This window comes from Engraulis encrasicolus, chromosome 4 (assembly GCF_034702125.1).
Source record: "Engraulis encrasicolus isolate BLACKSEA-1 chromosome 4, IST_EnEncr_1.0, whole genome shotgun sequence".
Lineage (NCBI taxonomy): Eukaryota > Metazoa > Chordata > Actinopteri > Clupeiformes > Engraulidae > Engraulis > Engraulis encrasicolus.
In genome coordinates this window covers 45,060,965-45,075,366 of record NC_085860.1, presented here as the reverse complement: position 1 = coordinate 45,075,366, position 14,402 = coordinate 45,060,965, and the positions used below count along the sequence as shown (strand labels likewise).

General features: G+C 45.9%; 1 protein-coding gene across 1 annotated transcript in view; it reads left to right on the top strand.

Moving 5' to 3' along the window:
* Positions 1–14,097, top strand: part of LOC134448099 (peptidyl-prolyl cis-trans isomerase FKBP8-like) — a 31,108-nt gene extending 17,011 nt beyond the window's left edge. The window contains exons 4-7 of the mRNA XM_063197856.1: positions 5,737–5,915; positions 7,130–7,207; positions 12,677–12,814; positions 13,291–14,097. Of these exons, the coding sequence (XP_063053926.1) occupies positions 5,737–5,915; positions 7,130–7,207; positions 12,677–12,814; positions 13,291–13,377 (482 nt within the window). The 3' untranslated portion in view covers positions 13,378–14,097. The remainder of the gene's footprint in view (positions 1–5,736; positions 5,916–7,129; positions 7,208–12,676; positions 12,815–13,290) is intronic.
* The last annotated feature ends 305 nt before the right edge of the window (positions 14,098–14,402 follow it).

Sequence of the window (14,402 nt, the reverse complement as noted above, 5' to 3'; positions counted from 1 at the left end):
ATCAATACATAGGTTTCTTGTATACAAACATTCCTGTCTGCGCACGCATCTTAACAACCCTCTGCAACCCCCTGATTGTTTGGAAAGTCGTGTGATTGGCTGCTTAGCATCTCCCTGGGCCCTGGATAACTGACCCCTTTGTCCCACTCTGCTGATGGCCCTGGTTCCCACCTGGGAAACTCCCATTGCCCGCTAGGGAGCCGTGCGGCGGGACAACACCATGCTCAGGGTACCTCAGTCATGGAGGAGAGCACTGGTTAATTACTTCACCCACCAACCTGACGTGTTGGGAGTCAAACCGGTAACCTTTGGGCAGCAAGTCTGACGCCCTAACCGCTTACCCATGACATGCCTCCCTGATCAGAGATTTCCAATCCCACGAGTTCACGAGTTCAAGACTGGGTCTGGTCTGGTCTCGCAGGACGACCTCTATTACATATTCATCTCCCACTCATCACTCAGCCTAATGATCACTCACAGCTCAGCTGGGCCTGCAGTGGTGCTGTCTTTCTCCCCCTGCTATCTCTCCTGCTGCCCCCTCTCTCTCTCTCTCTCTCTCTCTCTCTCTCTCTCTCCCTCTCTCTCTCCCTCCCTGATCTCTGTAATCCCATCATCTTGATGAGTGGTCACGTCCTCGTGATATGATAGTGACGGCACATGGCCGATGACGGCTTCATTAACAGCCTGCCCTCATCAGATGTAATAAGTGTTTGTGTGTGTGTGCGTGTGTGTGCGTATGTGTGTGCGTGCGTGCGTGCATGCGTGCGCGCGTGTGTGTGTGTCATGTGGACCCTCTGTGTGATGTGCAGCGTGTGTGTGATTTCGACCTCCCTAACAGCCCTAATGGCTGTCGAGGGAAGAGGGGAAGGCGGTGAGAGGCGTGCTTAGCAGTAATGAAGGAGGACAGGGGAGAGAGCCAGCGAATTAAAGTCACTAATAACCATCTACATCAGGGGTCCCCAAACTAAGGCCCGGGGGCCGGATGCGGCCCGCCATGCCCCTTTGACCGGCCCTCCACCTCTCTGCACCTCACCATTTGAACTGGCCCAAAGAAGCAATCCTCACAGAAAAAAAATAAATATACTTCATGTATACGTATATATGAATCACCAGAAGTTTCTTGTCTTGATAGTTTCTCATCTCACTGTAATATAAACAGGCCTACCATTTCTATTGTATCACTCTTAAACTGTCAATCACCATATTTTTCTAACGGTTTTACATGGTTATTAGAAATTAAAAGGAATACCTGTGGTATTTCAAATTGACAAACATGTGAAGTACTCACTTCTTTTTGCAAATCACTTGTAATGATGAACAATTTTGTGCTATAACTTATGGCTATAACAGGCAGTGGCCTAGTACACAGGCCACATGATTGATCCCGGCCCCTGATCACAGTCAGGAACGATAATGTGGCCCCCAAAGAAAAATGTTTGGGGACCCCTGATCTACATGGATGCATGCTAACGTACTCTGTGTGTGTGTGTGTGTGTGTGTGTGTGTGTGTGTGTGTGTGTGTGTGTGTGTGTGTGTGTGTGTGTGTGTGTGTGTGTGTGTGTGTGTGTGTGTGTGTGTGTGTGTGTGTGTGTGTGTGCGTGCATGCGTGTCCGTCCTGGAATTGCCTATTCCCTCTTCAGAAATCAGCACTGTTCTCATATCTTTAACTGTGCATATACAGTTTGAGTAGGGTTGCATGAGTAACGGATCAACCACAATCAGCAATGGATTGCTGCGCAGGCCTACCGGGCCCAGGCCAAGGAGCCCAAGAGTCAAGGGGGCAGCGAAGCCCAAGCCCCTAAATTGGGGGGGACGTTGCAGTTAAAGACATACTGTCCCATTTTTGGAGAACGGTTGAAAGTATAGGAGAACGGCAAAAACCTATTATTTAACTCCAGGGGAGGTGTAAAATAAGCTTATTTCAAAAAATAGGACAGTATCACTTTAAGCTTACCAGAGTACTGACAGCCCCAGCCCCAGCTAGTGGCGCTAATGGTAGGGCCAGAGAGAGTAGAGAGAGAGACCTAGGCAGACCTAAGGACTGTTCTATTCAATGCTAGGAGTATTATGACACGCCCCTTTAGGCAGACCTAGGCAGACCTAAGGACTGTTCTATTCAATGCTAGGAGTATTATGACACGCCCCTTTAGGCAGACCGGAACCTGGTCATGTTAGGTGCCCATAGCAACCTATTACATTGGCATATCTCTATATACTTAAAGAATCTCTGGTAGGGCACTCGTCTACAATGCACCTGACCAAGGTTTGATTCGGTCCTTGGCCAGGCCCTTCCTCGTCCCTCTCGCCCAACTCGCTTCTTGTCTCTCCTCCGCTGTCCTGTCTGATAAAGCCAATATAGACTTGAAAAGCCCCAAAAACACTTGAAAAATCATGACACTTAAGCGGATGTGTGATTTTGGACGCACATAACTGGCCAACAGATCCAATTCAGCTATTAGGTCTGTGCAACAGTTTTCTGATTAGTTAGGAACATTCTCCTCACAGACGCTCCTTGGGTTTCTTTTTACTGCACGTGTGTGTGTGTGTGTGTGTGTGTGTGTGTGTGTGTGTGTGTGTGTGTGTGTGTGTGTGTGTGTGTGTGTGTGTGTTAGACCTATGATTTTTGGCCCAGGCCCGAGCCCGAACCCGAACCCGAGCCAATTTCGGGTCGGGTCGGGCCTGAAATGTCACTCATTACGTTCGGGTAGGGTCGGGTTCGGCTTCTCTATCGTTGACAGTTTTTTTTTTTTTTTTTTTTTTTTTTTAAATAAATAAATAGGCTATGTAGGCTGTGCGTTAATAATATTCCACGTCAGTTGATAATCCAGCAGTGCAGTGCCTGCTGCTAGAATGCACGCGCTTTCCCTCGCCTCTCCCTCCCATCACAGTGCGCTGAGGCATTTCGGCCGTGTATTGGCCACGAGAGACGCGTGGTCTGCAAAAAACAGAGGTCGCCTCATCAACCCGACACATACTGTAGCCTAATAAACTCTTGCAATGGCAATTCAAGAACTCCTTCATTCCTGTTCTGCTGCTCGCGTCGTTGTTCTTCTTTGTCTCGCTGTCTCTCTCTGTGAAAGTGCAGCGCTAGATTTTTAAGGTCGTACTGCTGCTGTGGCTTATGGCCCAATGATCAGCCGGTCAAAATGACGGACGCCCTTAAAATTTTCCGCCAACTCTTAAAAAAAGCGTCAATGATGGATTATCGCTTAATGTAACCTCTGTGCACTGCAGTGCAGCATACACAGAAATATAAAAGATGGCCTGCATGTTTATACAGTCTATTTAACTTAGATTTCGTAACAAAATACTTTAATGGCTTTAATTTAAGGGCTTTGATTTGTTATCATAGATCACCCCTCCTTATAAATAAAATTTGAAATTTCGGGCTTCCCTCGGGCTCGGGCCTACACATCCAATAATTAGTCGGCCTCGGGCCGGGCCCGGCCCAATTCCCATGGGCCCATGTCGGTTCGGGCTTGGATTTTTTTACCCGTTCTTACCTCTGGTGTGTGTGTGTGTGTGTGTGTGTGTGTGTGTGTGTGTGTGTGTGTGTGTGTGTGTGTGTGTGTGTGAAATGTCTTATTTATATGTTTAGTTTAACTGCACATTGGAGACTGGTCAAAAACAAATTTTCAAACTTCTGTGCTAACCTTGTTACATAACTATTTTGCAATAAAGTACACTTGACACTTGATTTGGCTTGAAAGTACACTTGACTTAATACAGGGAAGCTTATGGAAATGCTGTGGAGAGCTTATCAAAATTCTTTATCGTCTTACAAAAGTCTTTATTGTGACAATTTTCCAGTGTGAGAAATAGACTGTGGAGTGAGAAATAGACTGTGGAGTGAGAAAGTGAGAAAACTAAGTGGTAAACTAAGCCCCTCCATCAGCATAAGATAAAGTGACCATAATATGTCCCCAGCATGTTGCGCTCGGTCCCCAACAAACCATTTTTAAGTGAAAATGTATACTGATGTCCCAATTTCCCCATGGAACAATGGGACGTTTCCAATTTGCATCTGTGGTCTGTTCACTTTAGTATATAAGACCACCCATGCTATCTCGTATTGAGTCTTTTAAACAGCTTTGTGTTCGGCTGTAAAAGACATTATTCTGCCCCTGTCCAGACGTAAAGAGGGTCATTTAGGAAGTGTCCTAAACATCCTGTATAGGGGTGTCTGACAGCATAGCAACGTCACTCGCACTTCAGGAGCACTCCTCTCAGGCAGCTGCTAACGACTCCCTCCCATCCAGAGGCCTGTCACAACCGGGCAACAAAAGCAATTGCTTAGGGCCCCCAGCTGAAAAGGGCCCTCCTGGCAATGACCGCATATGTACTTGTATTTACAGAGCTTAAATGTCAGCAATGACAACTTTGAGAGTGCGCCAGCACCTCCCTAATATCAATGACCAAAAAGTGATGTGTAACAATCAACTTCTTTCTCGAGGGGGGGCCTCCCCAGTAGCTTTAAGAGGAAGAAAATGGCTTCCAAGTCCCTCTTTGCCTTGGGCCCTCAAATCCCTTGAAACGGCCCCTGGTTCGCCACTCTGCAATGCGAGAGAGGCATCTCCTCATCCCCTCCATGCTGGTTAAGGAAGAGTTTTAACCACGTCTCACCTCCTCAAAGGTGTGAAGACTTGACTGGAGGATAATGGCTTTATTGTGGATGATCTTCTTTTCCACGGTGGCAAACACACAGTTGTCACAACTACCACCTGCAAAACCCCAAACACTATGTTACATTGCTTCCTTCCCCTGGTAGCCTTTTCCTCTGTGTGTGTGTGTGTGTGTGTGTGTGTGTGTGTGTGTGTGTGTGTGTGTGTGTGTGTGTGTGTGTGTGTGTGTGTGTGTGTGTGTGTGTGTGTGTGTGTGTGTGTGTGTGTGTGTGTGTGTGTGTGTGTGTGTGTGTGTGTGTGTGTGTGTGTGTGTGTGTGTGTCACTTGCACCTCTAAAGACTAGACAGTGGAAGTTGAGTTACTCCACAACATTTTAGTGTTTTGTAAGATGTCATTTCTCTTTCACCCCCCCCCCCTCCATACCCCACTCTAACCCCAACCTCTACCCCTGTGCCTCACCCTTAAACCCCCACCCCAACCTGCCTGTTCTCGTCACCCTTCCCCATTCCCCCTCAATCTCCCGCACTGCTCTCATACCCCCGATCCCTACATTCAAACCCCACCACCACCACCACCTCAATCTCCTCCACCTGCCCTCTCACTCCCCTAAACACCCCTCAACTACCCCCAATTCCCATAACCCTCTCTTCCAACAATACCCCTTCATCTCTCCGCTCCCACCCATACTCATACACCCATACCACCCCCTCTACCCAAAATACCTCCACCATAACCCTCAATCTCCTCCACGCCACCTCTCTCCTATCCCCACACCACCCTCTATTGAAACTACCCCGCCGCCATACTCCTCAATCTCCCCTGCCCGACCTCTCTCCCGCACCCCCCTCTTCCAAAACCACCCCACCCGTCAGTGTTGCCAGATTGGGCTGGTTCCCGCCCAATTGGGCTGCTTAGGATGGTCGTTTGCGGGTAAAAATGGCATCTATCAGAAAAACCTGCCCACTTTTTGCCATAGAAATCAATAGAATTGGGCGGGATTTTGTGCTTCTAGGCGGATTTTGAACATTTTTTGGGCTGGAAATCATCAGCCTCATCTGGCAACCCTGCCACCCGTCTCGTACTTCCTCACATTCTCCCTCCTCTCTGTCCCCAGATGAGGGTGGCTGTTTGCCGGGAGAGGAGGAGGAGGTGAATGACCAGCGTGTCAAGTGTCTGAACAACCTGGCCACGGCGCAGCTGAAGCTGGAGCAGTTTCACGAGGCGCTGCACACCAGCCGAGACGTCCTCTTCATCGACCCCAGCAACGTCAAGGCCCTCTTCAGGACCGGCAAGGTCAGTTGGGTAGAGCTTCAGGCAGGGAAGCAGACAGAGGGTGGACAAAGGGGTCGGTTGTTTTCAGATTACTTTGTCCGGGGCCCGACAAAAGTGCAAAACACACACCAGAAAAGGAGGTGCTGGCAACCTGTTTGTGCTGGAACTTGTTTTGGTAACACTTGACTTGACGCCGGCGTCATACATATGACATAACAGTGTCATAGCATTGTCATAATGCAGTCATACATGTGTGTCATAAACATTATGTCAATGGCATAAGCATGTTATGACTTTGTCTTAAAGTAAAATTCGGTTATGGCAAAGACAGGCCTAACAATGTCAACTTTTCATGGCCATAAAACATTTATGACATTGATATTATGTTCATTACACTGTCAAGTCATACGTATGACGCCGTCGTCAGGTAAAGTGTTTCCCTTGTTTTTAGTCATAGTACGCACTGTCATGGGATTCCGAGAGTAGTACATGAAATAGCCTGTTACAGGAAAAAGACGAGGTCTCCATCTCCCGCCAAAGCCTGCGGTCTTTCTTTTCAGCGCTTCCCGGGTATCTTAACCAAACAGGTTAGAGGGTGTGGAAGTACTAGTGTATAGTACACGTGCACGATGTTGTGGAGCTTTCGGCTGCATGCCTTACTAGGCTATAGAGCCTATACGTTATAGGAACATTATTATCACATGCATTAGATTGTCAAGCATTTGTAGATGATCATGTCAACATAGACTAAACAGTTAAAAAAAAAAAAAAGACTTTTCAGAAAACACCTTTTTTGTCCAATGGGGCAAAGGGGCAGGTGCTTTAGCACCACTTTGTCCCTATCGGACACAACATACTCACCTATTCACCTTTATTCATGGGCACTAACACGCACTACATGTCATAGGTCCTCCACTACTTTTCTGCTCTCTATTCTAGGGCTACATTACTTGTATGCCAGTATGTTCTGTGTGCTGTGAAGTGCTGCGTTGCAATGACAATGTGGGAGTTGGAGTTTCCCAGTTGGGCTTTTAAAAGGCTTTATACTGCTGTACTCTGTACTGACCCCTTCCTCTGTACTTGCTTGAATGTGCTCCTTGTACTGTAAGTCGCTTTGGTCAAAAGTGTCTGCTAAATGTAATGTAATGTAATGTAATGTAATGTAATGTAATGTAATCTATGCACGCCTGTGGCGCTGACGCTGTGTCCCACTGTGTGTGTTTTGTTGCTGGCAGCTCCTGTCGGACCGGGGTGAGTATGAGGAGGCCATGGACCTGCTGAAGAAAGCCCTGAAACTGGAGCCCACAACCAAGGTGAGAGCGGGGACAGCTGCCGACATGCACACTCACCCACTCTCTCACTCACTGGCTAGCTAACTGTTTCCCAAACCTTTTCTGCTAGGAGCCCCATTTTGGGCTTCATAATATTTTCTGCAGTCCCCACCTCCCACCTCCAATATCCCAAACACCAACCATTTCTTGGTCTCTTAATATTGCTACATTTTAATATGAAATTCACAGGAAAAGTAAGCATTTGTTAACCACACAGGTGAACCATAGCTGTACTTCTGTGCCCCCAACCTAGGGGTCCCGACCCCCAAGTTTGGGAACCACCGCTAACTGACTGGCTAACTCACTCACCGACTGACCCTTTAAATTCTTCCACATCTGGTTTGTCAGGCGGCCTGGAATTTTCTCTCGCGGTTGCCAACACACACATTTGCCCGGGTCGTTCCACTAATGCCTAGTAAAACATTTAATTAGCATGCTGCAGTAATGTGTGGCAAGTCTCATTTTTTGTGTGCAGAAATTATTGCGAGTGCAGTAACCCTAAACGCGTACTTATAACAACAACTAAAAATATTTTGTAACCCTCAACGTTAACTTTTTCATTTGTTTCCTTGCTTCGTGTCTGTGTAAATGTTAAGGTAATTGAGAGACGTATCTGGACCTCAACTGCGCTGTTTTCATAAGTCGAGCAGTGGCAATTTTCTTTCGGAGAGGACATTGGTTTCTTGCAGGCGTTCCCTCATTTTGGTCGGGTCACATGATTTGTTTACCTTACAGAGTCCCAGAATTCTGTGTGGGTCTTTGTGGAAAATTCATTTTTAACCCTGTTTGCGAGACGCGCATGAACTTCTGTGTTTGCGTGTGTGCGCGTGTGTGTGTGTGTGTGTGTGTGTGTGTGTGTGTGTGTGTGTGTGTGTGTGTGTGTGCTTGTCTGTGTGTGTGTGTGTGTGTGTGTGTGTGTGTGTGTGTGTGTGTGTGTGTGTGTGTGTGTGTGTGTGTGTGTGTGTGTGTGTGTGTGTGTGTGTGTGTGTGTGTGTGTGTGTGTGTGTGTGTGTGTGTGTGTGTGTGTGTGATGGAGAAACACAGTTACGAGCTTCTATTTTAGTCATCCACATGGCTGCCCCTGTCACTGCATGCAAGTCTGGGGGGAAAACACGGGGACTACGATTTGCTTTTTCAAGAGCAAAACTCTTGATAGGTTCAGGTTCAGGTTACTTTATTGGTAGGCCTACCCATTGGTGTACTTCAAAAGAGAGATGGGTGTCCATACATGTATGGCACCAAGCTCATAGCACATCTACATGGAATCTAAGACGTGCAATATAAACAGTCATAAATAGTACAGACAGTACTACTGACATATAACGCATATACATGCAGAAAGTTGGGGCATGCAGCAGTACTATTTCATCTTGATGTGCCTAATCACACCTCCAGTAAGCCCAGAGGAACATGTGTTTCTCATGATGTAGCATGGTATCAACTCCAGACTTCTCATGATACACCATGGTATCAAACCCAGACGCTGGCGCCGGCACGGCCGTGGTATTGTTTGTTGGGCTGCTTGCCTGCTTGCCTGCCTGCCTCTCCAGTCTCCTCTCACTGCTGCTGTGCTGACTGGGCCAAAACCTGTATGGTCATGCCCTGTTTTAAACAGACGCCTGCCTGCCACAGTGTCTGCAGCACACCCAGTAAGACTCCAGCTCTACTACCACAGCATGTCTGCCTTAACAACAACAACCCTGCAGGCCATCATACGTACGACGTGTATGTCTTTTTTAGTGCATTTCAAGAAAATGTGATGATAATATGTCTCATTTAATACAGACTTGATGAATTGTTCAATTCAGTTTTATAAAGGGCCATGCACCTTGAGAGTCTGTAGGCAGGTGCACCTCTTCAAAGGTTTCATAGTTTGTAATGTAGAAGAAGAGTGCAGTACTACTACTGCTGCGTTACGACATCAACCTTTTCTTGGTGTGCACAACTTGATGAAACGTGATGATGATGATGATGATGATGATGATGATGATGATGATGATGATGATCTTTATTAGTCAAATACAAAGTATTCCGGACACAAAGTATTCGAAATTGTAGACCTGTCAACCCAATTGCTCATTAGGTATATATGCACAATACAGTGAGACAGGGGAAGGGTGGGGGTGGATAGACATGGACCAGGCAGGCAGACAGGTAGCGTTGAGGAAGAAAAGAGTACAGCAGTAATAATACAGGGAAAGTGGACTTCTTGAGTGATGCAGAAGTGAAGTAATCTAGTCGTCGTGCTGTTCTGCTCCTGCCCTTGGTGCCCTTCTGTGTGAGCGGTGTTTGGCAGTTATACGGCTCTAAGAATATGATTGTCAGCACCAGACTTACAGTGAATGTAATAAAAATAGCAATGGCAAGGTCAACCGCTCGCCTTGACGAGACGAGAGGAGACGAGGAGGGATCTGCTTTGATCACAAGGCCATTTGAGGCCTTCTGGGGAACATGGCCCATACACCCAGGGCCATCACATCAGTGAATTGGCACAAGACGCATCTCAGACAGGCACTTTGATTTTGCATTCGTCTTGTCCTTGTCCAAAGCACTCTTCCCAAAAAACACAGTAAGCGAATGCAAATAAAAACGAAAGAAAAGCAAAAATAACGAATTGTCAGAAACCACACAGAGTTGTGCCTTAAAAGACCGCAACTATGAATAGTCGTGTCGTGAGTATTTGGCTGTTTGACTGCTTGGCACGTGTGTGTGTGTGTGTGTGTGTGTGTGTGTGTGTGTGTGTGTGTGTGTGTGTGTGTGTGTGTGTGTGTGTGTGTGTGTGTGTGTGTGTGTGTGTGTGTGTGTGTGTGTGTGCGCGTGTGCGTGCGTGCGTGCGTGCGTGCGTGCGTGCGTGCGTGCGTGTGTGTGTCAATGAGGGAGTGAGTGAGACTCTGAGCGACCTCATCTACCCTCTCCTCCTGAGATGACCTACACACACACACACACACACACACACACACACACACACACACACACACACACACACACACACACACACACACACACACACACACACACACACACACACACACACACACACACACACACACACACACACTGCAAGTGGTGAAGTAGCGTCGTCTAGACTAAACTAAAATATCTCCTGTTGTTGTAATGACAGCCTTGTCTCCAGTGGCTCAGCACAGGAGAAAAAAAATAGAAAAATAGGCCTAGTTCTACATTCGCTCAAGACAAACTCTTTTTTCACGTTTTTTTCACGAAAAGAGGAGAAATGTTTTTCACCTTCATATAGGATTTTTATTCAATATTTAAAACCAACCATCTTACACCCTTCCTGCCTCTATACTCAGCCAAGAACTGAGGCAGAAGCTCAGAAGTCTACAATGTTAAATAAACAGTGTGTTGATGAAAAACAGGCTGAAGGTATTGTACAGTATATGGAAGGTGAAAAAGTGGATCGCACTCGGGTTCTTCTTTTCTTCTTTTTTATTTTTTATTTACATAGCAGCAGAAGTGTAGACAAACGTTTCGGCTCTTGCCTTCGTCAGTGTCTCATTGTACAGTATATGCCCATGGCTTAACAAAGACAAAGACATAACTTGAAAATCATTGGTCAATAAAGTCAGAGTGTTTTTAAGCAGCAGCAAAAAGTGCAGTTTAAGTGGCGTCAAATGACTTTTTCCTACAGGATAATTCTGGTGCAGCCCAACAACTTGACATGATTTACTACCACTGAGTGCAAACTGTATTTCGAGACTCTGCACGGTCTTTTAGGGGCTTCACGAGCAACACAATATAGCAACGAAACTGTAATAAATATTTGGTTTGAACCTCCTTCGTAGATATTGTTCTCTTTCTTTCCACAAAAAGACAAATAAAACAAAGTAGATAGAGAATCCCTTGTCCCCACAGCAACCACTATGTTGTAAAGCAGATCTCTTAAAACATGAGTCTGTTTTTTAATACAGCACTCATTTCACCATGCCGTTCCCATGTGCACAGATGGACATTGAGGAATAAACCAATAAAATATTCAGTCATTCACCTGTATCTGTATACACCCGTATGAAGGGTATACACCCATATCAATCAGTACTCAAATAAAGGGCCAGACTGTGTTTACATTATGGCAGGGTAAAGTCTGAGTAAAGAGAACATCTATCAACCCGACAAGTTCATAAAATACACACAAAAAAATGAGGAACATTGGCCCAGCCGTGGCTCAAACGACTGGGCTCTCGACTGCTACACCGGCGATGTATGTTCGATTCAGTTCTGGGTCATTTGCCGCAACTCCCCCACTTGCTTCCTGTCTCTCCCAACTATCATGTCACAAAAAGCCCCAAAAATATTTACAATAAAAAAATGAGGAACACACTGAACCTCTCTGATGATGAAACAGCAACTGTGTTTGGAGCCTCTGCCTTTGAAACAAATTGTGGCAATTCACACTATTTTAGCATGTTTTGTGTGCTACATTCGATTAGATGAAGGCTGAACTTAGTTTAAGTGCGGACACATACACAAGAAGCTGTGTGCTATGTTGCGCAATCTTTGTCAAGCTGGGGCATGCGTTCAGCTCGCCGGTGCTCCTATATGCAGTATGATGCTGCCATCTACTGGTGGAAACAAATGCATGTAAATACACAACGGAGAGCATGGGTTGATTACATGGTTTTTCATGTTTGTTATGTGTTCTGTTGCTTTCCTCTGTATATACTGTATGCTAAATTTCAAAAGGGACAAGGTAAAACCTTCTTGTTCACTTTTTTGTTAGTGCTATTTTCCAATCTGTGACCAAAGTTTGATCAGACAGTACAATGCTTCACATTATCACCAAAGCACCACCAGCATTTTTATGAAGGGCAGTCATGGGTGAGCGGTTAGGGCGTCAGACTGGCATCCCAGAGGTTGCCGGTTCGACTCCCGACCCGCCAGGTTGGTGGGGGGAGTAATCAACCAGTGCTCTCCCCCATCCTCCTCCATGACTGAGGTACCCTGAGCATGGTACCGTCCCACCGCACTGCTCCCCATGGGGCGCCACTGAGGGCTGCCCCCTTGCACGGGTGAGGCATGAATGCAATTTTGTTGTGTGCAGTGTTCACTTGTGTGCTGTGGAGTGCTGTGTCACAATGACAATGGGAGTTGGAGTTTCCCAATGGGCTTTCACTTTTTCACTTTCACTTTCTGATTTTCCCATGTATTGGCACTACTGTATGCTGTGAGGCAGTGGTATCCAAACTGGGGAATCGGGGGGACGCAGGAGGGTCACAGATAGAAGGGACTTAGCATAAATGCGGCAAAACCACATGTTAACAGTTAACAATATAATAATCTACAAATAGCATCTATGAATTACTTGTATTCACTTCTATGATTAATACATGCTTTCAGAATTGTGGTTGTAGGAAAAGGTTTGGAGCCACTAATTGAAAGTAACTGTGACACTGTGACATCTCACATGTTTGTTTGCTCTCTCGTTTGTCACAGGCCATCCATGCAGAGCTGTCCAAGCTTGTGACACGACAGTCAGGCGGAGACAACACACCCAAGTGGAAAGTGAAACCGGCTCAGGTGCTAGGGGAAAATGTGGCTCCCTTCGTGATTACCCCTAAAACGAAGCCCTCAGTAAGTGACGAATAAGCACCACACGTGGGCGCCACAGAGGACACGGGGGTCACCTTTATGGGCCTTTTGCGCGTGACGTCACACACCTTCGAAAGCATTTCGAAGCAAGGATAAGTGGCATCTGGTGGCATTGGCATATATACATACTGTGTACACGCCACTTTTTTTCTGCCTTATACATGGGTTTACCGTTTGTAAACAATCCCTGGCTGCGCGACCCTGGCTGGGCACTGTTCAACCTGTGATTGTTGGAAACTGCTGTCTGTCAAAAAATGAGCTCACGTGGTTGGCTGCTTAGCATCTTGCCCCATTCCTCACAACACGAATGTTTGTAAACGAAAAACCTATGTACACCTGCTTCGCTTCAAAGCGGAACTTGTTTGACGTCATGGCAAGAAAGGCCAATTGCCAAACAACATTGAAGCCTCTATATCTCTTGTCTTGTGTGTGTGTGTGTGTGTTTTTTGTTGTTGCAGGGAATGTCTTGGAAGTTTCTGCTTGGTGCTCTGGTGGTGGCCTTGGGCAGTTTAGTCACCTCAGTGGTCCTGACTGCAAGAAATTAACTCCCGTTCTGTACCATAAACTTCTCTCAAAACTCATCTGAGCCACTCTCTCACTCACCTCTAAAACTACACTTCCTTCTGTACCAAGCCCAGCACATCTGGCAACAGAGAGAAAGTGCACACCGTTGTATTGTCTGTCTGTGTCCTATTAACTTGTCATGTTGGCTGACTCGCATGCACCGACACATGCAACATATAGAATGTACTGTACTGACTGCACTCGTAGAGGCACAAACCAAACGTCGGGGAGCTACAGGCTTTCTGACAAGATTTTTTTTTGTTTAGTTTCTGTGCTGCCATCTTCAGTCACAAGTATGGTAGCTCATACTCACAGCTGGCAAGACACCATGTTTTTCATTCCCATCATGTTATGCAACTTCCCTTTCAAAACATTCCACTGTAGCCCGTGTCCTGTAGTAGTCTACGCAATAGAAAGCCCAGGTATGAAGATGGTCGATATAGGCAAGATGATACTTCAAAATAGCTTGCAATTGGCAAGGACCAAACAAAAGGAAATGTCAAAGTATAATTTATTGTGTTTTTTTTCTATCTGACATGTTAGATAAAGAAAACGAATCCATATAGTCTACTAAAATGAAATGTGTGTAATATTTTTTTTTTCCCAAAATTGTTTTGCTACATGTTCTCTGGACCACAATTGTGAGAATTCTGTTCTGAAATATTCTTAATAAAGTCTGGTAGATGCAATTCATATTTTAAATAAACATCACTGATGGACGTTTGTTTTGGCCATAGGTCTACTCTGTCTTCTTTTGTTCTTCCTCATTGATGAGTCTAGTAGTATAGGCCTTAGTATAGTAGTATAGTGAAGTGAAGCATACGTAGTGTAGTATACCGGTAGTCCTACAGTAAATAGCCTAAAAATACAAGCTGCCTAATAGGCCTAGCTAGAGTAGAGTAGAGTAGACTAGAGTAGAGTATCGTTTATTGATCCCAGGGGGAAATTAAGGTGTCAAGTAGCATACACACATAAATAAAGACAAAGACATTGTCCACAAGACATA